Source organism: Phyllobates terribilis, unplaced genomic scaffold (assembly GCF_046119375.1).
Source record: "Phyllobates terribilis strain yellow unplaced genomic scaffold, ASM4611937v1 Scaffold_9__5_contigs__length_417890890, whole genome shotgun sequence".
NCBI lineage: Eukaryota > Metazoa > Chordata > Amphibia > Anura > Dendrobatidae > Phyllobates > Phyllobates terribilis.
Genome location: NW_027362769.1, coordinates 373,426,061 through 373,452,386, shown reverse-complemented (window position 1 = coordinate 373,452,386; position 26,326 = coordinate 373,426,061). Strand labels below are relative to the sequence as shown.

The window sequence follows — 26,326 nt, the reverse complement described above, 5'->3', positions numbered from 1 at the left end:
TCCTCTTTTTTGTAGTCACCCCGCGCTGTTCCCAATTTTGCTTTATTAATCAGATTTTCTAAAAATAAATTTAGGTAGAAAAACTCTTACACCAAATCTCACAGCAGGGAGACAACACCCCATGCCCAATGGCCGCACAATTTGGTTTCAAAATCATTGGTCACCAAGTTGGGTGAAGTTTCAGACGGGTGCAGCCAGTTGCAGAGCGTGGTATCACACAAATAGCAGGAAACGATAGAAGCCGGTCCTCTCACCTGTGCGTAGTAGGACACTTTTGGAGAAGCTCCCTTCAGATCCAAGTGGACAAGTTTCATCTCAATATGACTGAAATCTTTCGCCATCTTCCCGGCCACTTTCTTTGTCTTGGACTGAAGGACTGTATCCTCCTCACGTGGCGGCTCCGGCGCAAGGTCCTTGATAATTGGGTCTATCGGACTATCCACTTTCGCACCCCAAAAGAAGTCATCCCTGTTTTCTACCTTTATGGGCTGCGTTACCTGGGGAGGACTGAAGGCAGGAAAATGAGAACAATATCTCCTCAAACAATAAGTAAAAATGATAGAGAGATGGACAGAGTGTGAACCAAAACCTCACCACAAGGGGTAAATAAAGTCTACTTTTTCCTCTGCGCAGTCTATTGGAGTGCTGCCTCTTTTTTCTTTATAATGATATAAACAATTGGATTTTTATCTAGGAGGTTTTGCTCCTGAAAGTTCAAAACCGTCCGGTGCTGTCCATTATATTTTTGATAGACTCTCATACAGACGTGTATCACAGGAGAAGCACAGAGATGTCATCCAGGTCAGATGTGAATCCAGGAGCCAATTGTTGGAGACATCTGTCATTTTGCATTATTAGCCAGATTATAGTATTAAACTCCATCTAATGATAAAGCAGACACTAAAGAATTCTCACTAATTTGACATAAGTAGGAAATCACAAGCCGGGCCATCATTACTGATCACTGAGGAGCACTAGGAAGGGTCAGACACATGACAAAAAGGCGCTAGGATGACCTAGAAAGATCATTAGTCCTGAAACCTGTGAATACGGAGCCCCACAAACAATAGACAGCTGTAGGGTGAGCAATGGTTCAGCCGACTGCTTGGCCATCAGCTTTCACTCCTAACTCCTCTGGCAGCCTTCTTTCCCAACTCCTCCGGCAGGTCTCTCACTTGACTCCTCCGGCAGCCTTCTCTCTCTCGACCACTCCAGCAGCATTCTCGCCCGACTCCTCCGGCAGCCTTTTCTCTCCCGACTCCTCCGGCAGCCTTCTCTCTCCCGGCTACTCCGGCAGCCTTCTCTCCTGACTCCTCCGGCAGCCTTCTCTCCTGACTCCTCCGGCAGTCTTCTCTCTCCCGGCTACTCCGGCAGCCTTCTCTCCTGACTCCTGTGGTAGCCTTCCTGTTAGAACCTTGCTGTTAGGTTTTTTTCCTTTGCTGGTCACATGACCTTGTTGGCCTATTTAATCCTGCTCCGCCCTTCTGGCTTTTCTGGACTTCATTGTATATCTACTTTCTAGCTAGCCTGTGCTCTGTATCTAACTCTGTTAGTTTGCTTGGTCTACGGACCTCTATGTTCTATCTATTTTGTTTGTTCGTCTGTCTGCTACTATTTCTGTTAGGAGGTGTCCCATATTCCTCCCAGTCCTTAGTACTTGTAGGGATTCCCTCCCCACATCTATAGGTCTCCGTACAGACTAGATTAGGACTTTAGCAGGTCTGATCGCAGGATCAGGTTCCCTGTTACATCGTAGGGATTCAGCTGAGTCCTATAGTAGGGACAGATCTCCTCTCTTTCCTTAGCTTTGGTAGCAGAACATAACACTTCCCTCCTCACTTTTCCAGTAGTCTTTCCTCCCGTCTCCTCCGGCAGCCTTCTCTCTCCCGTCTCCTCCGGCAGCCTTCTCTCTCCCGACTCCTCTGGTAGCCTTCCCTCCTGACTTTTCCGGTAGTCTTTTCTCCAGACTCCTCCGGCAGCCTCCTCTCTCGACTCCTCCGGCAGACTTCTCTCCAGACTGCTCCAGCACCTTTCTCTCCAGACTCCTCCAGCAGCAATCTCTCCCGACTCCTCCGGTAGTCTTCCCTCCCAACTCCTACCGCAGTCTTCTTTCCTGACTCCTCCAGGAGACTTCTCTCCTGACTACTCCAGCAGCCTTCTCTCTCAACTCCTCTGGCAGAATTCTCTCCAGACTCCTCCAGCACTGTTCTCTCCAGACTCCTCCAGCAGCGTTCTCTCCCGACTCCTCCGGTAGTCTTCTCTCCCGACGTCTCCAGCACCGTTCTCTCCAGACTCCTCCAGCAGCGTTCTCTCCCGACTTCTCCCGCAGACTTCTCTCCAGACTCCTCCAGCACTGTTCTCTCCCGACTCCTCCGGTAGTCTTCTCTCCCGATGTCTCCAGCACCGTTCTCTCCAGACTCCTCCAGCAGCGTTCTCTCCTGACTCCTCCGGTAGTTTTCCCTCCCGACTCCTACGGCAGTCTTCTTTCCCGACTCCTCCGGCAGACTTCTCCCCGGCTACTCCATCGGCCGTCTCTCTCGACTCCTCCGGTAGCTTTCTCTCCCAATTCCACCAGAAGCCATCTCTTCCGCATATTTAAGCAAGACTGACCAAGCATCTGATGTGTATGTGGGCCTCCCGACTGTCGCTGACATATGATGTCAGGGTAGAAAAGCATCGGGCAGTTGGAATTTCAACGCTTGATCCTTCTGTTTTCAGATGCTATCTCCGCTCTGCCCATTGAAAACACCCGAACGTTCATCCGAGTCAAGTGCTTATGTGTATGGGGGGATTCGGGAGAGATAGGAGATCTGCCAGCTTTGGATGCTGTGTGCCCGGTGGGTGCCAACAAGTCATTCTGCCAGGGCCAGGACATTTACATACAGACCTATGGCAGGAAATCGTGAAATACCTAGCTACAACTTTATGCAGGCCTCCCATATTCATGAGGGTCCTAAGTCACAGATGGAAGATAGAGAGTAACTAAACTTTCTTCCGAATTTTTCATATTTAGCATAGACTACAGTCACCTGCAGAATGGTGGACATCCAGGTCCTGGGACCCCCAACAATCACACAATAAACCCCGGAGAAGTGCGCATGGATTAAATAGAAAGCGCCTATGCTTTCCATTGAATCCGCACTCTGGTCTGTGTGTACACTCCCATCTGCTGAGCTGCTCACTTCTTGGGGGTCCATTGCACAATCAGTGGGGGGTTTTAGGACTAGAGCCCACAGCAATCTGCAGATGAATCAAATGCCTCCTAAATGTGAAAAATCAATAAGAAAGTTTAGATACTCTTCAATGCTATCGAGAGTTTAGCAAAAAGATTTGCAGGAGCCTGGTATGGCGTCCACGTCAGTAGTCCTGCGAATGTCCTCGGCTGGCACTCAAATGCCGCCATCTTGGACAACTCTTCTCATTATTAGGCTCACGTTATGACGTCGCATGAGGTCTAGTAATCAGAAGAGGAGCCCAAGATAATGGGATTTGAGTGCCGGCTGAAGAAGATGGTCCATAGATCACATACAGCACTGTGTAGTAATACCCAACTTCTCCTGCGGGGGAGCTGTAGGGAAATTAAACACCTTTCCCACAGCTGATTGATGGGAGTGCTAGTGGGACACCTTGCAACTTGAAACCTGATGGGGCCCAGTAAGGAGACACCAGCTCTATAATAGACACATAATATACATTTTACATAGGGCCACAGGAACTTTTACTAATTGCTGGTGTGTGAATGAACCTTTTTTTAAAGTGTACGGGTATTTCCTTGCCTCCACCTTGGTTGGTATCAGAAATCAGGTGTGAAAAGGCCAAAGGCTAAGAAACTCATATGATAGCGTGTAAAGATCACTCACCCGCCTTGATGAATAAACTTTATCAAAGCCAGCGCCAGAACGGCCAGGATGCCAAGGCGCAGATATTGAATTCTCCTTCTGAAAGACATCTCTACGGAGATAAGAGACAATGGAAAAAAAATACAAAAGTGAAACCTAAGCCGACACCTGCAATCTGATACGGGGACATAGAGTGTGATGACTCGCAAGACTCCTTAAAGGGTTACTCCCATTTTCATGAATGGACATTTTTTTGGGATAGTGCTGGTAAAGACAAACACTTTTGCAATTTACTGCATATTAAAATTTCCAGCCGTTCTTGAGATATTAACACTTTTCTTTTGTTTACAGCTCGTTGCCTTGGAGACCGACCACCGTTCCTATCTAGCTTGTAAGTGCTGGCTGGGATTAGGCTGTAACAGCGCGCTCCAGCGATCCTGGCCATGCTTCACAAGAGAGCTTACAGAATCAATACAAAAGAGCTTCTAAGCGCTGCGCGTGTTCTGCTGTCTAGCAGCGGTGGTCGGTCTCCAAGGCAACGAGCTGTAAACAAAAGTGTTAATATCTCAGGAACGGCTGAAAATTTTAACAGGCAGTAAATTACAAAATTGCTTGTATTTGCGAGCACTATCCGGCAATATCCATTCATGAAGGTTGCAATAACCCCTTAAAGGGATATTCTTGCTTTGGCAATTAAGTGTGCATAATAAAGGTCTGAAGTTTTCCTGTACACGTTCCGTATCAATTCCCTTTACAAGATCTCCGTTTGCTGTCACTTGGTAGTACCTGTGATTGGTACCTATCCTGGTACTACAAGGAGGTCAGATCCACCTCCAGGACTATACCATAAACATTACTATTCGCATATGTTATTTCTATCGTTGGTGCAAGTCCGTTTAGTCCCAGTTCTGTTTCCACCATTAATTAAAATTTAGACACCATATTTGACAATCTGTAGGCTTATGGGGGTCTCCCGACTCTCCCCTGACAGCTCCAGCCATTGTGAATAGAGAAGTAGCCACCCATTCGTAGATCTCTCTATCCACTTGTTTAGGAGTTCCAAAAAAAAGCCAAACTTTTTTTTACTGTGTCTGTCTGCATAGAAACATGTAGCAGATTACTTCCCTATAGATTAAAAAAAAAAAAGGTATATCAACACATACCAGTCCAACGTGTGCCAAAAGGATACCCCACATACATGCATTTAAATAAAAAAAAGTCCTTAAAGGTGGACAAACCTTTTAAGCTGGCCATAGACATAAGATAGCTGTCAGCCGAGTGATCAATGGGGAGAGGGGATAAAGCTTCTGCCGGAAAGGTCCGCTATCGGATTATCTCCCCTGAAGACAAAAGGACAAGTCGTTGTAATTCCAAGTGTCCGATCCTTCACTCCCCCAACAGATGATGTCATGAGGCTCCCATACACATCAGAGGATCAGCTGTTCTTGCTGAAGTCGACTTTTATCAAATGTGTATGTGTTTACCTAGATTACCAGTAGATCCTGCAAGTGTCACCAAGTCTACAGGGAAAGGAAACCCTTATCTTAATGGTCACTGACTACATACAGTATCAGATGTTTGAGCATGCGTGTCTATATCAGGCCAGTCTGACAGTTCTGGGTACAGCTTACCATAGGAGAATCAAAACCTCAAAAAATATAAATCTGCCAAATTCTACTCTTGTGTTAGGTCCGGCTGTGGGCACCAGCAAACACCCGTCACTACTTGGGGTGTTTGTGGTGCCCACAGCCAAACCCTATTTTAGGTATGGCTGAGGACTCCAGCAAACACCTGTCACTTGGGGTGTTTGTGGTACCCACAGCCGGACCTACTAACTAAGGGGGCATAACCTGGGAAATTAAGGGTTGGAAAAGGATAGAATTCAGACCAAATGGGGTTAAAATATCAACACCTTAAAAATTATAATACTCTGAAAGGAAAAGAGTAACACTGCATGAAAACAAGGCAGATCCACAGTCTGTAGTCCAGGATTTCAGATAACAGTGCAAGAGAGTTTTGCAGAAACTGAGGAAAGGTGAATACAGTTCTCTTTACCTGATCACCCCCATGAACTCCTGTGCCGGTATGACAAGGTGGAAGCCCTGCTGCAGATCTGTTGCTGTCAGCTCAAAGGGACACACCAGGAAGTCCAGAGCAGAACTCGTATTTCCTGCTCTGGAGAATTGTCACAGCCTGTGGTGCAGCGTGCATGATAAAAACGGCCATTTGTCATCGGACTGACTGCTGACTATTGTGCGTGGGTGCTCGCACATGCCGGACACTGGACGGTGACAGCAGCGCTGCACGGGTTTATTCACTAAGCGACACTCATGGGCATCACTGACCTCTCTGACAACTTTTCTGTACTAAAAAAAATATATATATACTGTACAAGGGTTAGGTCCGCACCCAGGAAGGCTAACCAGACTTTTATTGCTATTAAAAGGCCATTTTTTATTTCTGCATTTTTATTCCTCTTCTTCCAAGAGGCAAAACTTTTTTATTTTCCACATTGGCGTATGAGGGCTTGTTTTTTTTTTGCGGGGTAAAGTTGTAGTTTTAAATAACCTAGTTCACTTTATAGTATTATGTACTGAAAGACGAAAGAAAAAAAATACTAAGTGCAGTGAAATGGTAAAAAAAAAAAACACATGCGCACGGGCAACAGAACCATTTAAATGCCACTGTCGGTGATTAACAGCAGCGATCAGAGCCGGCTCCAGTCGCTGCTGTAAAAGGCAGGTGCAGGCTGTATAACACAACCGGCACCTGCCGTGTAGTCAGCGACATCCATGTACTCCAAGGTGTGGGAAGGGGTTAATGACGGGGCCAGGAGGAGTCTTGATGACCAGCCAATTTCTTTGGTATTCTTTTGATATTTTTCACCCATAGATTATTGAAAAGGCGCATGTGCGGCATTCGGCAGGAACAGACATGTCTAGCTGAGCTCCGTACCCTGGGCGGCCAAAAACAGGTTTTCTATACCGCTAACTACTCCTAACTTCACACGTCCGTTTTTTATGTCCGTATGCAGTCCGTTTTTTAAGGACTGCAAATAAGGACACACGCACACCCATTGTATTCAGACCATGTGCCTGTGTGAAAAACCCAGTTTATATCACAAAATGTCCTTTAGTAATTTCACATGAAAATAGATAAATGGCACTTCTTACTATTAGTAAATAATCAAAAAGCATTCACTAGGCGTACATTTCTTCCTGGCAACAACTAGAAGTGACACAATTGTTTCAAAAAATACTAATTTTATTAAATAAAAAAATAAATATATTAAAAATCAATTAAAACAGGAAAAGGTGCAAAAAAAACCAACTGATTATAATCTAACTCAAATTAAAGCCACCACAATTACCGTAATTAGGCACAATTAACAATTTTTTAACAGGTTCCTTCCGACATAACAATATAATAGGCACCACATAGTCCTCCATACAGTATGATGAGCCTCACATAGTCCTCCATAGAGAATAATGGCCCCGCATAGTCCTCCATACAGTATGATGGGCCTCACATAGTCCTCCATACAGAATAATGGCCCCACATAGTCCCCCATACAGTATAATGGGCCCCACATAGTTCTCCATACAGGATAATGGGCCCCACATAGTCCTCCATACAGAATAATGGGCCCCACATAGTCCCCCATACAGTATAATGGCCCCACATAGTCCGCCATAGAGAATAATGGGCCTCGCATAGTCCTCCATAGAGAATAATGGCCCCGCATAGTCCTCCATACAGTATGATGGGCCTCACATAGTCCTCCATACAGAATAATGGCCCCACATAGTCCCCCATACAGTATAATGGGCCCCACATAGTCCCCCATACAGTATAATGGCCCCACATAGTCCCCCATAAAAAATAATGGGCCCGCATAGTCCTCCATACAGTATAATGGGCCCAACATAGTCCCCCTTAGAGTATAATGGGCCCCCACATAGTCCCCCATACAGTATAATGGGCCCCACATAGTCCTCCATACAGAATAATGGCCCCACATAGTCCTCCATACAGTATAATGGCCCCACATAGTCCCCCATACAGAATAATGGCCCCACATAGTCCCCCATACAGAATAATGGCCCCACATAGTCCTCTATACAGAATAATGGCCCCACCTAGTCCCCCATACAGAATAATGGCCCCACATAGTCCCCCATACAGAATAATGGCCCCACACAGTCCTCCATACAGAATAATGGCCCCACACAGCCCTCCATACAGAATAATGGCCCCACATAGTCCTCCATACAGAATAATGGCCCCACATAGTCCCCCATACAGATGAGAGGCAGAACGAGTATTGAACTTGCATTGAATAGTGACCTGTGACCTACGCGCCACCCCCTGAAACACTGGAGCTGCCGGCAGGTCACTTTTCGCTGGAGACCGAAGAGAGCAATGCTGGAAAAGGATGAAGGTGGCGGCAGGAGAGTATGAGATAGGGGGCAGGGAACTTACATTTAAAGCACCACTCAAGTGGGGCAATAAAAATATTACCGGAAGCTGCGCACACAAGATGAGACCGGGGCAGCGCTGAAAACCGGGGAAGACACCGGAAGGTGAGCACATTACTTGGGACAGGGGGCTTACACTTAAAGCGCTACTCCAGTGCTTAAAAAACAAACGCTGGAGTGGTGCTTTAATATATTTAATACATTGAGGTTACAGACTCGCCCTGAGAACGATGTTTATCCACAGAAGACTAGGAGGGATGTCCCTTCCCAATTTTGCTTTAAATTTTAAAGCTGCACAACTTGGCTAATAATCCACAGTCTTTTCCCTTAGTAATGTGCCTAGATTGGTAATGTCACGCTCGCAGGTGGCGCACTTGGTTCGTGGACCCACTGTGCCATGGGGCCGGGCTTTCCTAGGAGGGGCAGCTACCTGGTGTTCAGTGGAGCTCCTGATGGTGGAGTCAGGCTGAGCTGCAGGTAGCCACCGGGAGCCACTCCTAGGCAGTCCCCGGTACTGCAGCTGCTGACTCCAAGGGTCGGGCTCGCTGACATGGACTGGACTCAGAGTCAGAGACAAGACTGGATTAGGAACCGGTTCAGAGAGGTGCGGCTTCAGGGTTCGGATACCGATGATGCGGCTACAGAGTTCAGGTACTGCCAATGCAGCTTCTGGGTTCAGGTACCACCGGACCGGCTTCAGGGTAACGGGAATACAGGAACAGGATAACAAACTAACTTAACTAGATTAGGACGAGGGACCCGGCAACATACAGTTGCACACAGGACATGTAGGAAAACTACATGGTTGCTCAAGCACCTCCCTATTGGGGAGGGAGCCTTTTATGCAAGATGCCTCCCAGCTATTTGGAGGAGGCATCTTCCAGGTGCGCGTGCTGCCCCGTTAAGAACAGGGGAGCGCGCATTAGATGTGCAGCTGGGAAGCCTGTTCAGTGTGCACAGAAAGCAGGAGTCGGGGAGGTCACCGCGTGGCCAGAGTGGTGAGAATGTTGGCGTCCCTGCATGGAGGAGGAAGGGGAACCATGCAGAGGTGTCAGCATTGGTGCTACAGGTAAACCTAGAGTAATCAGTCCTAGCCCCGTATTCTATTTCAGGCCTTTTGTGGTAGATAAATCCACAGCTCTCTAATATGGCAATGATCGCCCCATACATCTTTCACACTCTAACATTATGGAAAAAACAATCCAATCTCTCTCCACTATTATATTTATTTAATAATCCAGTATGTATTCCTGGTCTACAAACAAATTCCTATAGATGGTGGAAATTTAAAAAAAAATAACTATATTGAAACCTCTTTGGTCCTCTACTAATACTCTTATTTCTAGACAAGAATTTACCCAAAAATATAACCCACCCCTAAGAGAAATGGTGCGTATTAACCAATTTTTACATTTTGCCAAGAAGAACCCAGCTACCAGGACTATTCCTGTATCTACAGCCTTTGAACAAAAAAGCTTTATGATCCTTTGGGCGTGGGACAATCTCACTACTTCATTCTATCTTTAATTCTCCCAATAATAAGAAAATGGGATTCATGGTACAATGGGAAGAAGATCTGGTTTCACGGGGATACCGCAACAGAGAGGGACCAGAAGACAGCGGTGTCTTATTTCACGTACTCCTGCACTAATTAGAAGCACTTTCGCATCGTATTAAACAGTGCAGGTTTTTTCCTTGCTAGCAGTGCAAGGGTTAATCTGTTCTGTTGAGAGCTCCTGGAGCTTTCCTGCTTAGATGGTCTCAGCTGTTCAGTGTTGGCCACTCCCCTTTGCTATATATTCTTGCATCTGGTACTTAGGGATTGCCAGTGTTAGTTCATACTGCCTGGTTCTGGATTTGGATGTGTAGTTTGTGGTTGGAGGTGGCGTTTGGTGATCTGTTCAGAAGACTGTTGCTTGGTGATTTATCTGTGTGCACATCCTCATCCTCTCCTATTTGGTTTGTTTTGTGAGTGCATTTTGTATGATTGGTATTTTCATTTATCCCTGTCCATCTTCCATTGTTTGTCTGGTTAGTGTATTCCTATACACTTCAGCTTCCCACCTCCCTAGGTGGGGTAGGGGACAGATAAGGGTTGATATAGGAGCATAGCAAGGCACGTGACGCCGGTGTCTTCACCATCAGAAGTAATCTGGGGGAGAGGGACAGACTAGGGCACCCTCTAGCTTAGAGGAATAGGGAATCCCTTTGCCCTGGGATTTCCTGAAACAGTGCCGTGACACCTGTGATAGATGGTACCATTGCTGTGATACGTTATCATAGGTTTGCAATCAGACTTCACTCACTGAAACATCTCTTAAACTTCTACATAGTTATTTTGGGACATAGTATGCCCTAACAGATAGATGTTTCAGAGCATGTGATGCACCAGGGGATATTAAACATACAGTGGCTTGCAAAAGTATTCACCCCCTTGGCATTTTACCTATTTTGTTACATTACAACCTGTATTTAAATATTTTTGTAAACCGATTTGTGTGTGATGCATCAGCACTAAATAGTCTAAGTTGGGTAAGAGAGAAAACTATAAGCATAAATTAAATGCCCATATTGAAAATTTATGGGCAAAGCTGAAAAGGCTAGAGCGAGCAAAGCGACCTACAAACCTGGATCAGTTACACTAGTTCTGTCAGGAGGAATCGGCCCAAATTCCGACCAACTATTGTGAGAAGCTTGTGGAAGGAAATCCCAAACGTGGACCCAAGTCATTCAGTTAAGGGCAATGGTACCAAATACTAATGAAATGTATGGAAAGGTTTGACTTTGCAGAAAGTAATAAAAATGCCTTAAAACATTCTCTCTCCTTCATTATTCTGGAATTTGGCAAATATTAAAAATTATGGTAATCCTAATTGACCTAAAAAGGGAAACGTTTATTCTGATTTCATGTCAGATATTGAGAAAAACATGCAGATGTGTCTTTTTATATAGTTCTGGTTTCAACTGTGTATATATACAGTACAGACCAAAAGTTTGGACACACCTTCTCATTTAAAGATTTTTCTGTATTTTCATGACTATGAAAATTGTACATTCACACTGAAGGCATCAAAACTATGAATTAACACATGTGGAATTATATACTTAACAAAAAAGTGTGAAACAGCTGAAAATATGTCTTATATTCTAGGTTCTTCAAAGTAGCCACCTTTTGCTTTGATGACTGCTTTGCACACTCTTGGCATTCTCTTGATGAGCTTCAAGAGGTAGTCACCGGAAATGGTCTTCCAACAATCTTGAAGGAGTTCCCAGAGATGCTTAGCACTTGTTGGCCCTTTTGCCTTCACTCTGCGGTCCAGCTCACCCCAAACCATCTCGATTGGGTTCAGGTCTGGTGACTGTGGAGGCCAGGTCATCTGGTGTAGCACCCCATCACTCTTCCTCTTGGTCAAATAGCCCTTACACAGCCTGGAGGTGTGTTTGGGGTCATTGTCCTGTTGAAAAATAAATGATGGTCCAACTAAACGCAAACCGGATGGAATAGCATGCCGCTGCAAGATGCTGTGGTAGCCATGCTGGTTCAGTATGCCTTCAATTTTGAATAAATCCCCAACAGTGTCACCAGCAAAGCACCCCCACACCATCACACCTCCTCCTCCATGCTTCACGGTGGGAACCAGGCATGTAGAGTCCATCCGTTCACCTTTTCTGCATCGCACAAAGACACGGTGGTTGGAACCAAAGATCTCAAATTTAGACTCATCAGACCAAAGCACAGATTTCCACTGGTCTAATGTCCATTCCTTGTGTTCTTTAGCCCAAACAAGTCTCTTCTGCTTGTTGCCTGTCCTTAGCAGTGGTTTCCCAGCAGCTATTTTACCATGAAGGCCTGCTGCACAAAGTCTCCTCTTAACAGTTGTTGTAGAGATGTGTCTGCTGCTAGAACTCTGTGTGGCATTGACCTGGTCTCTAATCTGAGCTGCTGTTAACCTGCGATTTCTGAGGCTGATGACTCTGAGAAATTTATCCTCTGAAGCAGAGGTGACTCTTGGTCTTCCTTTCCTGGGGTGGTCTTCATGTGAGCCAGTTTCTTTGTAACGCTTGATGGTTTTTGCAACTGCACTTGGGGACACTTTCAAAGTTTTCCCAATTTTTCGGACTGACTGACCTTCATTTCTTAAAGTAATGATGGCCACTCGTTTTTCTTTACTTAGCTGCTTTTTTCTTGCCATAATACAAATTCTAACAGTCTATTCAGTAGGACTATCAGCTGTGTATCCACCAGACTTCTGCACAACACAACTGATGGTCCCAACCCCATTTATAAGGCAAGAAATCCCACTTATTAAACCTGACAGGGCACACCTGTGAAGTGAAAACCATTTCCGGTGACTACCTCTTGAAGCTCATCAAGAGAATGCCAAGAGTGTGCAAAGCAGTCATCAAAGCAAAAGGTGGCTACTTTGAAGAACCTAGAATATAAAACCTATTTTCAGTTGTTTCACACTTTTTTGTTAAGTATATAATTCCACAGAATTTGCCACAGAACACCAGGATTGGCAAAGTCGCCACTGGCGCCCTGTGCTCTTCACAGATGAAAGCAGGTTCACACTGAGCACATGTGACAGACGTGACAGATTCTGGAGACGCCGTGGAGAGAGATCTGCTGCCTGCAACATCCTTCAGCATGACCGGTTTGGCAGTGGGTCAGTAATGGTGTGCGGTGGCATTTCTTTGGAGGGCTGCGCAGCCCTCCATGTGCTCGCCAGAGGTAGCCTGACAGCCGTTAGGTACCGAGATGAGATCCTCGGACCCCTTGTGAGACCATATGCTGGTGCGGTTGGCCCTGGGTCCCTCCTAATGCAGGACAATGCCAGTCCTCATGTGGCTGGAGTGTGTCAGCAGTTCCTGCAAGACGAAGGCATTGAAGCTATGGACTGGCCCGCCCGTTCCCCAGACCTGAATCCGATTGATGACATCTGGGACATCATGTCTCGCTCCATCCACCAACGTCACGTTGCACCACAAACTGTCCAGGAGTTGGCGGATGCTTTAGTCCAGGTCTGGGAGGAGATCCCACAGGAGACCATCCGCAACCTCATCAGGAGCATGCCCAGGCGTTGTAGGGAGGTCATACAGGCACGTGGAGGCCACACGGGACATTACATCAAAGTTGGATCAGCCTGTAGTGTGTTTTTCCACTTTAATTTTGTGGGTGACTCCAAATCCAGGCCTCCAATGGTTAATAAATGTGATTTCCATTGATGATTTTTGTGTGATTTTGTTGTCAGCACATTCAACTTTGTACAGAACAAAGTATTCAATGAGAATATTTCATTCATTCAGATCTAGGATGTGGTATTTGAGTGTTCCCTTTATTTTTTTGAGCAGTGTATATATATTGTGACAGTCACTGGCAGGTTACTGGAGAGAGGGATGTGTAGCTCTGATATTGATAGCTGCAGTGATTGTGAATAGTGAAAACTTTCCAGCACACGAGTAGGTTAAACCACCATCTTGGTCCTAGGTTGATTAAAGCACCTGTAGAAAGGGAGGATAGAAAAACACAGCCTTGCAGAGCATTTAGGGTGTGGTGGGCTGGAGGTGAGATCTCTGGGCTGTTTGTAGCACACATGCTGGAAATATGGAGATTGCAGGTCTCCTGGTGTGAATTCCTTTGCTAAAGGATTTGGATGCTGAACTCTAAGCCAAGTGGGCTAAACAGCACTATTGTATGGACTTGTTGTTTTATGTTTTACTTTCTGCTGGACAAAGTCCATATTTATGTTTTCTGGTGATGTGATTTATGAGGACTGCAATAAATCAGCCGTACTTTAAACAGAAACAGTTCCTGTGACTGCCTCTTTAAGAAGCCGAGTGAAGCAATCTACATATATATATATATTAATCCTTTCATTGCCAACCAAAAATATCTCACAAACCACATGTAGTCCAGGACTTATATATATTGATGACTTATCCTACGGTGATCAATATCAGATCCATGGGGGTCCGACACCCGCCACCTCCACCGATCAGCTGTATGTAGCTCCCTTGGCGGCTGTGTACTGAGCCAGAACAGCACAGCTCCGTACACTGTCTAGTGGCCGTTCCTTGATAATGCAGCTCAGCTCCTATTGTATGTGGCGTACAGAGCTGTGCTGTTCTACATCTGTACGCTGTTTACAGCAGAAGCCGAGTTGCTAATCGGTTGGGGTGCCAGATGTCGGATCCCTCCGATTTGATATACTGAGGATAGGTCATCAATATATACACTTGTGTTCAAAAGTTTACATACCCCGGCAGAATTTTCCCTTTCTTGACCTTGTTTCAGAGAATATGAATGATAACAAAAAAACTTTTTCTCCACTCATGATTATTGGTTGGGTGAAGCCATTTATTGTCAAACTACTGTGTTTTCTCTTTAAATCTTAATGACAACCAAAAACATCCAAATGACCCTGATCAAAAGTTCACATACCCCAGTTCTTAATACCGTGTATTGCCCCCTCTAACATCAATGACAGCTTGAAGTCTTTTGTGTTAGTTGTGGATGAGGTTCTTTATTTTCTCAGATGGTAAAGCTGCCCATTCTTCTTGGCAAAAAGCCTCCAGTTCCTGTAAATTCCTGGGCTGTCTAGCATGAACTGCGCGCTTGAGATCTCCCCAGAGTGGCTCAATGATATTGAGGTCAGGAGACTGAGATGGCCACTCCAGAACCTTCACTTTGTTCTGCTGTAGCCAATGACAGGTCGACTTGGCTTTGTGTTTTGGATCGTTGTGATGTTGGAACGTCCAAGTACGTCCCATGCGCAGCTTCCGAGCTGATGAGGGCAAATTTGCCTCCACATCTTTCCTTCAACTTTTAACAAGTTTCCTGTGCCTTTGTAGCTCACACATCCCCAAAACATCAGTGATCCACCTCCGTGCTTTACTGTAGGAATGGTGTTCCTTTCATCATAGGCCTTGTTGACCTCCCCAAATGTAACTTTTATGCTTGTGGTCAAAAAGTTCAATTTTGGTCTCATCACTCCAAATTACCTTGTTCCAGAAGTTTTGAGTCTTGTCTCTGTGCTGTTTGGCGTATTGTAGGTGAGATACTTTGTGGCATTTGTGAAGTAATGGCTTTCTTCTGGTGACTCGACCATGCAGCCCATTTTTCTTCAAGTTCCTCGTTATTGTGCATCTTGAAACAGCCACACCGCTAGTTTTCAGAGAGTCCTGAATTTCAGCTGATGTTATTTGTGGGTTTTTCTTTGCATCCCGAACAATTTTTCTGTCAACTGTGGCCGAAATTTTTGTTGGTCTACCTGATCGTGGTTTGGTTTTTACAGAGTCCCTGTTTTTCTATTTGTCAATCACAGATTGTGTAACATACCTGGTGACGGGCTTGCATGGTGCACCATCTCTCCCTATGCAAGATTGCAAACTTGATCTTCAGTCCAGTCTGCTAGCCTGGCTTCTATTCATGCTGTCCGTTTGTGTCTGTTCTGACTGCTTAGGGCGGCGGCCCGGTTACTTCCTGTTTTTTGTAGCTGCTGTGGGCACACCCCTAATGCGTCCTCAGCCTATTGCTGTCTGTCACTGGATATTTAAACCAGCTCCACCTGGAAGCTGGTGCCTGAGCAACTCTAACATTCAGTGTGCTCCTTGACTCTGAATGTGCCAGGTCCTGTTCTGTTTTTCCTGCTTGTCCGCCTTCCTGGAGGCTGTATTCCCAGGCCTGTCTGAACACGCTCCTAGCCTGTTCGTCCCGCCTTCTGGGGGCCGCATACCCAGACCTGTTATCTGTGTCTTCTAGCCTGTTTGTCCGCCATTCTGGTGGCCGCATACCCAGACTCGCTCCTGTATCTTGCTGCAGTGTCAGTTCCTGTCTGAACACTCAGTTCCTGTCTGAACACTCTCCTAGCCTGTTACCTGTTTTTCTCTATGTCCATACCTTCCCTTTTTCTGCAGAATCTGAACCTGCACCTAACTCCTACTCGTTGTCGCTGTACTTCTGTTTGTGAGTTTAGAGTCCACTCGCTACTTCACTGCAAGTACCTTGAGTGTATCTGCTTCAGCTTTTCCCTTCCAGTCTGTTCAGTGTGAACAGAGCCCTGTCCTCTCTGCCTTGCTCACCGCTCCGGCGGTTCCTGCCCGCTCTGCCTTGCTCACCGCTCCGGCGGTTCCTGCCTGCTCTGCCTTGCTCACCGCTCCGGCGGTTCCTGCCTGCTCTGCCTTGCTCACCGCTCCGGCGGTTCCTCTCTGCTCTGCCTTGTTCACCGCTCTGGCGGTTCCTCTCTGCTCTGCCTTGCTCACCGCTCCGGCAGTTCCTCTCTGCTCTGCCTTGCTCACCGCTCCGGCAGTTCCTCTCTGCTCTGCCTTGCTCACCGCTCCGGCGGTTCCTCTCTGCTCTGCCTTGCTCACCGCTCCAGCGGTTCCTCTCTGCTCTGCCTTGCTCACCGCTCCGGCGGTTTCTCTCTGCTCTGCCTTGCTCACCGCTCCGGCGGTTCTTGCCTGCTCTGCCTTGCTCACCGCTCCGGCGGTTCCTGCCTGCTCTGCCTTGCTCACCGCTCCGGCGTTTCCTTCCTGCTCTGCCTTGCTCACCGCTCCGGCGGTTCCTGCCTGCTCTGCCTTGCTCACCGCTCCGGCGGTTCCTGCCTGCTCTGCCTTGCTCACCGCTCCGGCGGTTCCTGCCTGCTCTGCCTTGCTCACCGCTCCGGCGGTTCCTGCCTGCTCTGCCTTGCTCACCGCTCCGGCGGTTCCTGCCTGCTCTGCCTTGCTCACCGCTCCGGCCGTTCCTGCCTGCTCTACCTTGCTCACCGCTCCGGCCGTTCCTGCCTGCTCTGCCTTGCTCACCGCTCCGGCGGTTCTTGCCTGCTCTGCCTTGCTCACCGCTCCGGCGGTTCCTGCCTGCTCTGCCTTGCTCACCGCTCCGGCGGTTCTTGCCTGCTCTGCCTTGCTCACCGCTCCGGCGGTTCTTGCCTGCTCTGCCTTGCTCACCGCTCCGGCGGTTCCTGCCTGCTCTGCCTTGCTCACCGCTCCGGCGGTTCCTGACTCTTCTGCCTTGCTCACCGCTCCGGCGGTTCCTGCCTGCTCTGCCTTGCTCACCGCTCCAGCGGTTTCTCCCTGCTCTGCTTGCTCACTGCTCCGGCGGTACCTCTCTGCTCTGCTTGTCTACCGCATCTGCGGTTCTGTTCCTGAATCCCAGTCTGTACTGGACCCTATCCAGCCTGTGCTCCAACCTGCTAGTACCTCCCCGTCTGCACGCCAGCCGTACTTGTCAGTACCCTCCTGTCTGCACACCAGCCGTGCCTGCCAGTATCCTCCTGTCTGCACTCCAGCCGTGCCTGCCAGTGCCCACCTGTCTGCATGCCAGCCGTGCCTGCCAATACCCACCTGTCTGTGTGCCAGCCTAACCTGCCTGTTCCTGTATTCCCCGGTGTGGGTCAACAGCCGTATCCGGGGTCTGGCCTGAAGTAGCACCTGGTCCCTATGCTCAGTTCCTCCCTGGTGCACGGCGTCATTAGCCGTCGTGCGACCTTGGTCGGATCGGGTAGATACTTAGTTACGCCCCTCCAGGCACACTCTGGTTCATAGCACAGTGGAATCACTAAATTACGCACACGCCAGTCAGTCCGGGCGTGTGCATAACAGTTTGAACGCTGCTGACTGGCATTATCAATTCCTTGGATATTTTTTTGTATCCCTTTCCTGTGTTATAGAGTTCAACCACCTTTTTCCGTAGATCCGTTGACAATTCTTTTGCTTTCCACATGACTCACAATCCAGAAACGTCAGTGGCTGGATGAAAGATGCAAGAGTCTGTCTGGATCCCAGAAACTCACTCAGCTTTTATGCACACCCACTGATTACAAGCAAACAGATCACAGGTGAGGATGTTACCTTTAGTAGCCATTCAAACCCATTTGTGTCAAATTCTGTGCATGTTATCAGGCCTAAATCACCAGGGTATGTGAACTTTTGATCAGGGTCATTTGGATGTTTTTGGTTGTCATTAAGATTTAAAAAGAGAAAACACAGTAGTTTGACAATAAATGGCTTCACCCAACCAATAACCATGAATGGAGAAAAAGGTTTTTTGTTATCATTCATATTCTCTGAAACAAGGCCAAGAAAGGAGAAATTCTGCTGGGGTATGTAAACTTTTGAACACAACTGTAAGTCCTTGCCAAGCACCCCAAACAAATTAAACAGATGTTTGCCGAACTGTCGCTCGGCCGCCAGGTCCCTCTCTCCCAACCCCTCCAACCACAAGAACGTTCGTCTCTGCTCCTGCGTTTGCAGAAGAAAAATGTCTTTATAGTAATTTTTCTTTCACAAGCATATATAAGAGCCGTCTATACAACCCAGCGACACACGGCCACATTCCTGGATTATATTGACGGCTTTTAAATCTATTTTTATTGTTTAAAGCTCCTTAAAAAAAATAACGTTTTCAAAGATTTTTCTTTGCTGGCTCTTTTATACTTCGCTTTTATTACTGCTATTACTACCAGCTCTGATCCGGGAACTGGCAATCATCGAAAAGCACACACCCTGCATTATCTGCTACCGGCCTGTGTGCAGAGCATATACACAGTATATATACATTACAGACCAAAAGTTTGGACACACCTTCTCATTTAAAGATTTTTCTGTATTTTCATGACTATGAAAATTGTACATTCACACTGAAGGCATCAAAACTATGAATTACCACATGTGGAATTATATACTTAACAAAAAAGTGTGAAACAACTGAAAATATGTCTTATATTCTAGGTTCTTCAAAGTAGCCACCTTTTGCTTTGATGACTGCTTTGCACACTCTTGGCATTCTCTTGATGAGCTTCAAGAGGTAGTCACCGGAAATGGTCTTCCAACAATCTTGAAGGAGTTCCCAGAGATGCTTAGCACTTGTTGGCCCTTTTGCCTTCACTCTGCGGTCCAGCTCACCCCAAACCATCTCGATTGGGTTCAGGTCTGGTGACTGTGGAGGCCAGGTCATCTGGCGTAGCACCCCATCACTCTCCTTCTTGGTCAAATAGCCCTTACACAGTCTGGAGGTGTTTGGGGTCATTGTCCTGTTGATAAATAAATGATGGTCCAACTAAACGCAAACCGGATGGAATAGCATGCCGCTGCAAGATGCTGTGGTAGCCATGCTGGTTCAGTATGCCTTCAATTTTGAATAAATCCCCAACAGTGTCACCAGCAAAGCACCCCCACACCATCACACCTCCTCCTCCATGCTTCACGGTGGGAACCAGGCATGTAGAGTCCATCCGTTCACCTTTTCTGCGTCGCACAAAGACACGGTGGTTGGAACCAAAGATCTCAAATTTGGACTCATCAGATCAAAGCACAGATTTCCACTGGTCTAATGTCCATTCCTTGTATTCTTTAGCCCAAACAAGTCTCTTCTGCTTGTTGCCTGTCCTTAGCAGTGGTTTCCTAGCAGCTATTTTACCATGAAGGCCTGCTGCACAAAGTCTCCTCTTAACAGTTGTTGAACAGATGTGTCTGCTGCTAGAACTCTGTGTAGCATTGACCTGGTCTCTAATCTGAGCCGCTGTTAACCTGCGATTTCTGAGGCTGGTGACTCGGATAAACTTATCCTCAGAAGCAGAGGTGACTCTTGGTCTTCCTTTCCTGGGGCGGTCCTCATGTGAGCCAGTTTCTTTATAGCACTTGAAGGTTTTTGCAACTGCACTTGGGGACACTTTCAAAGTTTTCCCAATTTTTCACACTGACTGACCTTCATTTCTTAAAGTAATGATGGCCACTCGTTTTTCTTTACTTAGGTGCTTTTTTCTTGCCATAATACAAATTCTAACAGTCTATTCAGTAGGACTATCAGCTGTGTATCCACCAGACTTCTGCACAACACAACTGATGGTCCCAACCCCATTTATAAGGCAAGAAATCCCACTTATTAAACCTGACAGGGCACACCTGTGAAGTGAAAACCATTTCTGGTGACTACCTCTTGAAGCTCATCAAGAGAATGCCAAGAGTGTGCAAAGCAGTCATCAAAGCAAAAGGTGGCTACTTTGAAGAACCTAGAATATAAGACATATTTTCAGTTGTTTCACACTTTTTTGTTAAGTATATAATTCCACATGTGTTAATTCATAGTTTTGATGTCTTCAGTGTGAATGTACAATTTTCAAAGTCATGAAAATACAGAAAAATCTTTAAATGAGGTGTGTCCAAACTTTTGGTCTGTACTGTATATGTATATACAAATGGTGATAACATATGCATCACAGGCTCATTAACCTTTAGAGGAATTTTTAACAAGTTTCCATTTAGAAAACCCGGTTGTGGCCTCGCCCAGGATCTCCGGTGTATGGGGGTCCTTCCGACTCTCCCCAGACAGATGATGCTGGGGGAGAGGAGGGATGGGAATATTGAGTTCTGCAAAGAGGCATCTGACGGCGGCTTCTTCCCCTCTCCCCATTGAAATCACATAAATGCTTGGCCGATCTGGATGTGCTAGTCTACCATGGGGGAGCGGGAGGACTCTGTTCACCTGTTTTCAATGGGGAGAGAGGAGAAAGCCGATGACGCACACTTCTAAGAATTGTGTATCAACACGGAAAGGAAGAGGCGCAACTGCTACTCATATCAGGCTGACCCAGCTCAAATCAGTGGCTTCATCTAATGTGTGACTTATCTCCCAAGAACAAAAGGATGGGGCATGTCGTAATCAAGCTGTCTAATCCTTGCCTCCATAGATCAGTCCTTCTGAAATCAGCACCTTCGGCTGACACCCATTTCATGGGTATGGCCAGCTTTAGTCTGTGGGCAGCTCCCCGTAAATAAGTCAATGTAGCCTTCACACAGTTTAGAGTGGTGGTCTCCAAACAATGGGCCTCCAACTGCTGAATCTCCGCCATTGGGTATAATAAACAGTTTTAAAGCTGCTGTTGTGAGATGGAAAAAAAGATTGCACATATAGAAAGGATTTTTGACAGTAGATCTCAGGCCGACCCTACCTAGATCTATAGATACAGGAGATGCTGGGGGTTATACTGCTCGCTGTGCTGCGGAGAATCAGATCGTGGCATCACTCTGCCATCTAGTGGTGACATCAAGTATTTCAACAGATATCTTGTTTAAAGGGGCATTCCATAACTAGTGCATGGGTCTATGTGTTAAATAAGCAACAGCTTGTTATAACATCAATCAGGGAAGAAATCTGCCTTTGTATAAATCAGCATTTAGGGTCTACTTAAAGGTGTATTCCCTGTTGGACAGTAAGCACAGAACTTGAAAGTGCTGAATATATCGGAAAAGTTTTACAATTTTGTAGAATTTTTAGAGCGGACCCGTCAGGTTTCCGGATTTGTATTCTTCATAAAACAACAATTCTGGAGCATCTTTTCTAAAAAATGATGACGATCCTCCATAATTCTTCTAGGAAATGTGTAAATAAATTGACAAATGGGTGTTACCAGTCGTGGGTGTGTTCCTGCACTGTCTGACACTGTTCAATCACTGCTCACTATGTAGGGACACACTCCAACGACAAAGGGGAATGGAAACGCCCATTTGGAAATTTATTCACAAATATTAAGGAGGAATAACTGGGGAACGTCGGCCCTGCCTAAGAACCTACTATAGATACCGATAAATTGGAGATCTTTTTCACATCTGCAAAAATAAAAAGTGTTAAATGAACCAGCGAAGGTCATGACATGAGTTTTTTTTTGTTTTGTCTTTTTTAATAAGGACCATTGGGTAGCAAACAAAAAAATTTGGTTGACTATGCCCAAGGAATATAATGAGTCAGACGCGGGTGACAAACACTCTTAGGTCTCGTTCAAAATGGTCATCACTCGCCCAGAGGACTCAATGGTTGCCTGGAAAAAAAAATGGACGCCATCTGCTTTTAATGGATCCGTTGAAAAGATTACATAGGAAACTGCATTTGTCCTTTTATTATTATTTTTTTAATTGTGGATGTAAAAAGCAGACGTAAATTGCATGTGCAGAAATCGCCGGCTATTGTCCTGCGCCGCTACAACAAATTTGGATTAATTGTTTCTACGTTCGCCTGATCTCGGTCTTTAGATTGATTTTGGTGACTCTGATTCAAGAGGTCAATGCACCATCACTTACCACGGACTGTCGGCGGCCATCCCTGTTTCCGGATCCCTGCTTATTAACCCCTTCTCCTATGGATGATGATGTCGTATGCTCCAACGCACAGGCTGCCTTCTTCTTCCTTTATTGCCAGCCTCTCTGGGGAAAAAAACACAAGAAGACCAGATGCTCACGGTTATTTAGAAGCTGAACGCTGCCAAGTCTCCGCTCAGAGTTTGATTTTTAGACGAGGGTCATAAGAATTCGACTTAAGTGCTAGAAATGAAGTTTTTTTTGCCAAGGAAAACTGGAGGTGAGAAGCAACGAGTTTCTGCACATTTTTTTTTAATACCCTCTACCCATCACAGATAAGCACAGAGCACAATTTGGCAAAAATATTTGTGGCACGACCCACGTGTTTGTTTTTTGTTTTTTTTTAACAATAGCACAGTTAGGGGAAACTGGCCTATTATGTAAGGAACCGCAACGGGTCAGGTCTGTCCGTCCAACCGCACAGCATAGGCACCGCAACGGGTCAGGTCTGTCCGTCCAACCGCACAGCATAGGCACATCAACGGGTCAGGTCTGTCCGTCCAACCGCACAGCATAGGCACATCAACGGGTCAGGTCTGTCCGTCCAACCGCACAGCATAGGCACCGCAACGGGTCAGGTCTGTCCGTCCAACCGCACAGCATAGGCACATCAACGGGTCAGGTCTGTCCGTCCAACTGCACAGCATAGGCACCGCACCGGATCAGGTCTGTCCGTCCAACTGCACAGCATAGGCACAACAACGGGTCAGGTCTGTCCGTCCAACTGCACAGCATAGGCACAACAACAGGTCAGGTCTGTCCGTCCAACTGCACAGCATAGGCACTGCAACGGGTCAGGTCTGTCCGTCCAACCGCACAGCATAGGCACTGCAACGGGTCAGGTCTGTCCGTCCAACTGCACAGCATAGGCACTGCAACGGGTCAGGTCTATCCGTCCAACCGCACAGCATAGGCACTGCAATGGGTCAGGTCTACCCGTCCAACCGCACAGCATAGGCACTGCAACGGGTCAGGTCTGTCCGTCCAACCGCACAGCATAGGCACTGCAACGGGTCAGGTCTATCCGTCCAACCGCACAGCATAGGCACTGCAATGGGTCAGGTCTACCCGTCCAACCGCACAGCATAGGCACTGCAATGGGTCAGGTCTACCCGTCCAACCGCACAGCATAGGCACTGCAATGGGTCAGGTCTATCCGTCCAACCGCACAGCATAGGCACCGCAACCGGTCAGGTGTATCCGTCCAACCGCACAGCATAGGCACCGCAACGGGTCAGGTCTGTCCGTCCAACCGCACAGCATAGGCACTGCAATGGGTCAGGTCTATCTGTCCAACCGCACAGCATAGGCACCGCAACCGGTCAGGTGTATCCGTCCAACCGCACAGCATAGGCACCGCAACGGGTCAGGTCTGTCCGTCCAACCGCACAGCATAGGCACCGCAACGGGTCAGGTCTATCAGTCCAACCGCACAGCATAGGCACTGCAATGGGTCAGGTCTATTCATCCAACTGCACAGCATAGGCACTGCAACGGGTCAGGTCTGTCCGTCCAACTGCACAGCATAGGCACAACAACGGGTCAGGTCTGGCCGTCCAACTGCACAGCATAGGCACAACAACGGGTCAGGTCTGTCCGTCCAACTGCACAGCATAGGCACAACAACGGGTCAGGTCTATCCGTCCAACCGCACAGCATAGGCACTGCAACGGGTCAGGTCTATCTGTCCAACCGCACAGCATAGGCACTGCAATGGGTCAGGTCTATCCGTCCAACCGCACAGCATAGGCACCGCAACCGGTCAGGTGTATCCGTCCAACCGCACAGCATAGGCACCGCAACTGGTCAGGTCCGTCCGTCCAACTGCACAGCATAGGCACCGCAACGGGTCAGGTCTATCTGTCCAACCGCACAGCACAGGCACTGCAGCCAGTCAAATCTGTCCGTCCAACCGCACGGCATAGGCACAGTAACTGGCACAGTGACTTCCGCCCCGTGCGTTCCACTGTGACATGCATGCCGACGCTGCCTCCGAATACGATGCTGCGCTTTCACTAGACGCAGCTCGCATGTGGATGCCACGATCGGTCAACTATAAGCATGGTACCATGTGTCTGCCCACCAAACAAACATCCCCAAACGGTTACACCTGTCTCATTAAACGTATGCCCAGGATTGGTCAGGCTTTCTTTAAATATTTACCTCAATGGTCTCACAATATATCCTCGTCAAAGCCAGTGGCGAAACGCGCGTCAGTACTCACGGGTCAGTATTCACATCATGTATCCTTATTTCACCTCTTCTATATACTGTATGTCACCATGATAATAATAGTTAATCTGACTGGTTAATCGATGACAATCGTTCTATCTCCATTAAGCTCTTTATTTGTACCACAGGTCTTTATGTTGGAGGTTCTTGGAGAGGGGTGGAGAGTGGGTCTGGACGCACTAGGCACTTAGCACTTTATGCATATGCACCTTATTGACTTATACTCTCTCCCCCTCTGTCCATGAGAGCCATATAATGCTTTATTCTGTGGTACAGTGCTATATCGTTATCAATAACGTTTGTCAAAGATAACCAAACACATGGTGTTTCTAGGATAATTTTCTGACTGTATTTATCTTTTTATACCCCTGAGACTGATCTTCTTTATTATGTGGGCCTCTTCCCTTTTCTCTTTTGTGATTTTTATGTAATTTTAATTATTCTATTAATAAATGCTATGTTTTAAACAATATAAGTTTCCATGTCATATTTATAGGAATATAGTTTAAATGGAGGACATGTGAACAATGTAGAATTGTATATATTGAGTCTCCAAAATAAGTGGAATTGTGCATTGTGATGAGCTATTGGCCTCCAAAGGGCCCATATTGTACATATTGCCCTTGCACAGGGGTCCTTTTCTGTCAGTGTCCACCAGTGGGTCTGACTGTTGAGAAATGGATTCTGCAAAGAAGAATATACATTTAAAAAAAAAAAAAAGGTTTAAAAATTAGTAAAATCATTAAAAAAAAATTAATGAAATAAAAAGAAAAAAAAAAGAATTCAAATAAAAATAAATAAATAAATAAAATTAAACATGTTCCGTATCGCCTTGTCTGCAAAAGTCCGGTCTATCGAAATATACAATTATTTAATCCGTACGATAGAAGTAAAAAAAAATTAGAGACGCCGATATTGCTGTTATTCGAAAAGCGAAAAAAGTCAGATCTACCAAAATGATATCAATAAAAACTCCACTAAAAAAAAGAACAGCAATCCCCTCACACGGCTCCACCGACGGCAGAAAAAAACATTACGGATTTTGGAAAACGGCGGCAAAAAGTCGTATTCTTTATAAAATTCTGATTTTATTTTTTTTTTCACCACATAAATAAAAAAATTTGGTATTGCCGTAATCGTACCGCCCGGGAGAGTCGCGTTACCGGCTCGTTTTTACCGCAGATTGTACACCGTAAAACCAATGGTTTTTTTTCTCCCCATTTCACCACGTTTGGGCTTTTTTTTCCCCCCAGTTTTTCAGGACATTATATGGTAAAGTGAACGGTGTCATTCGAAAATACAACCAGTCCCACAAGAAACAAGACCTCGTCTGGCAATGAGGATGGAAAAATAACAAAACAAATCTTTACAGCTCTTGGAAGAAAAGGAAAAAAAAAAGGAAAGAACAAAAACGAAAATTAGCTGAGGAGGGAAGGGGTTAATTATCCTTATTACGCTCCATATTCTATTATAACCCCCACACCTTCTTCCGTATGTTCTTTACCGTCTTTTCCGGTTGCCAGGCAACAAATATAGCTTCAGTCACTAGAGGACAAACTGTCACTTCTCGGTCTTTACCTTGGCAGCGGCCATTTTTCCTGAGTCCTTTCCTATCATTTTACATTGGACCTCGGAAAAATGGCTCCA

General features: G+C 46.4%; 1 protein-coding gene across 5 annotated transcripts in view; it reads right to left on the bottom strand.

Annotated features, from left to right (window-relative positions):
• LOC141162345 (hexosaminidase D-like) overlaps positions 1-26,258 on the bottom strand; it is a 48,988-nt gene extending 22,730 nt beyond the window's left edge. The window contains exons 1-5 of one of the 5 annotated variants that reach the window (XM_073648358.1): positions 26,184-26,258; positions 22,391-22,513; positions 5,078-5,179; positions 3,861-3,951; positions 255-507 (exon numbers count right to left, since the gene is read on the bottom strand). In XM_073648358.1, the coding sequence (XP_073504459.1) occupies positions 255-507; positions 3,861-3,951; positions 5,078-5,099 (366 nt within the window). In that variant the 5' untranslated portion in view covers positions 5,100-5,179; positions 22,391-22,513; positions 26,184-26,258. Of the gene's footprint in view, positions 1-254; positions 508-3,860; positions 3,952-5,077; positions 5,180-5,894; positions 6,053-22,390; positions 22,514-26,162 lie in introns of those variants that run through there. The other 4 variants (XM_073648357.1, XM_073648359.1, XM_073648356.1 and 1 more) reach the window with 4 other exon arrangements.
• Between the last annotated feature and the right edge of the window lie 68 nt (positions 26,259-26,326).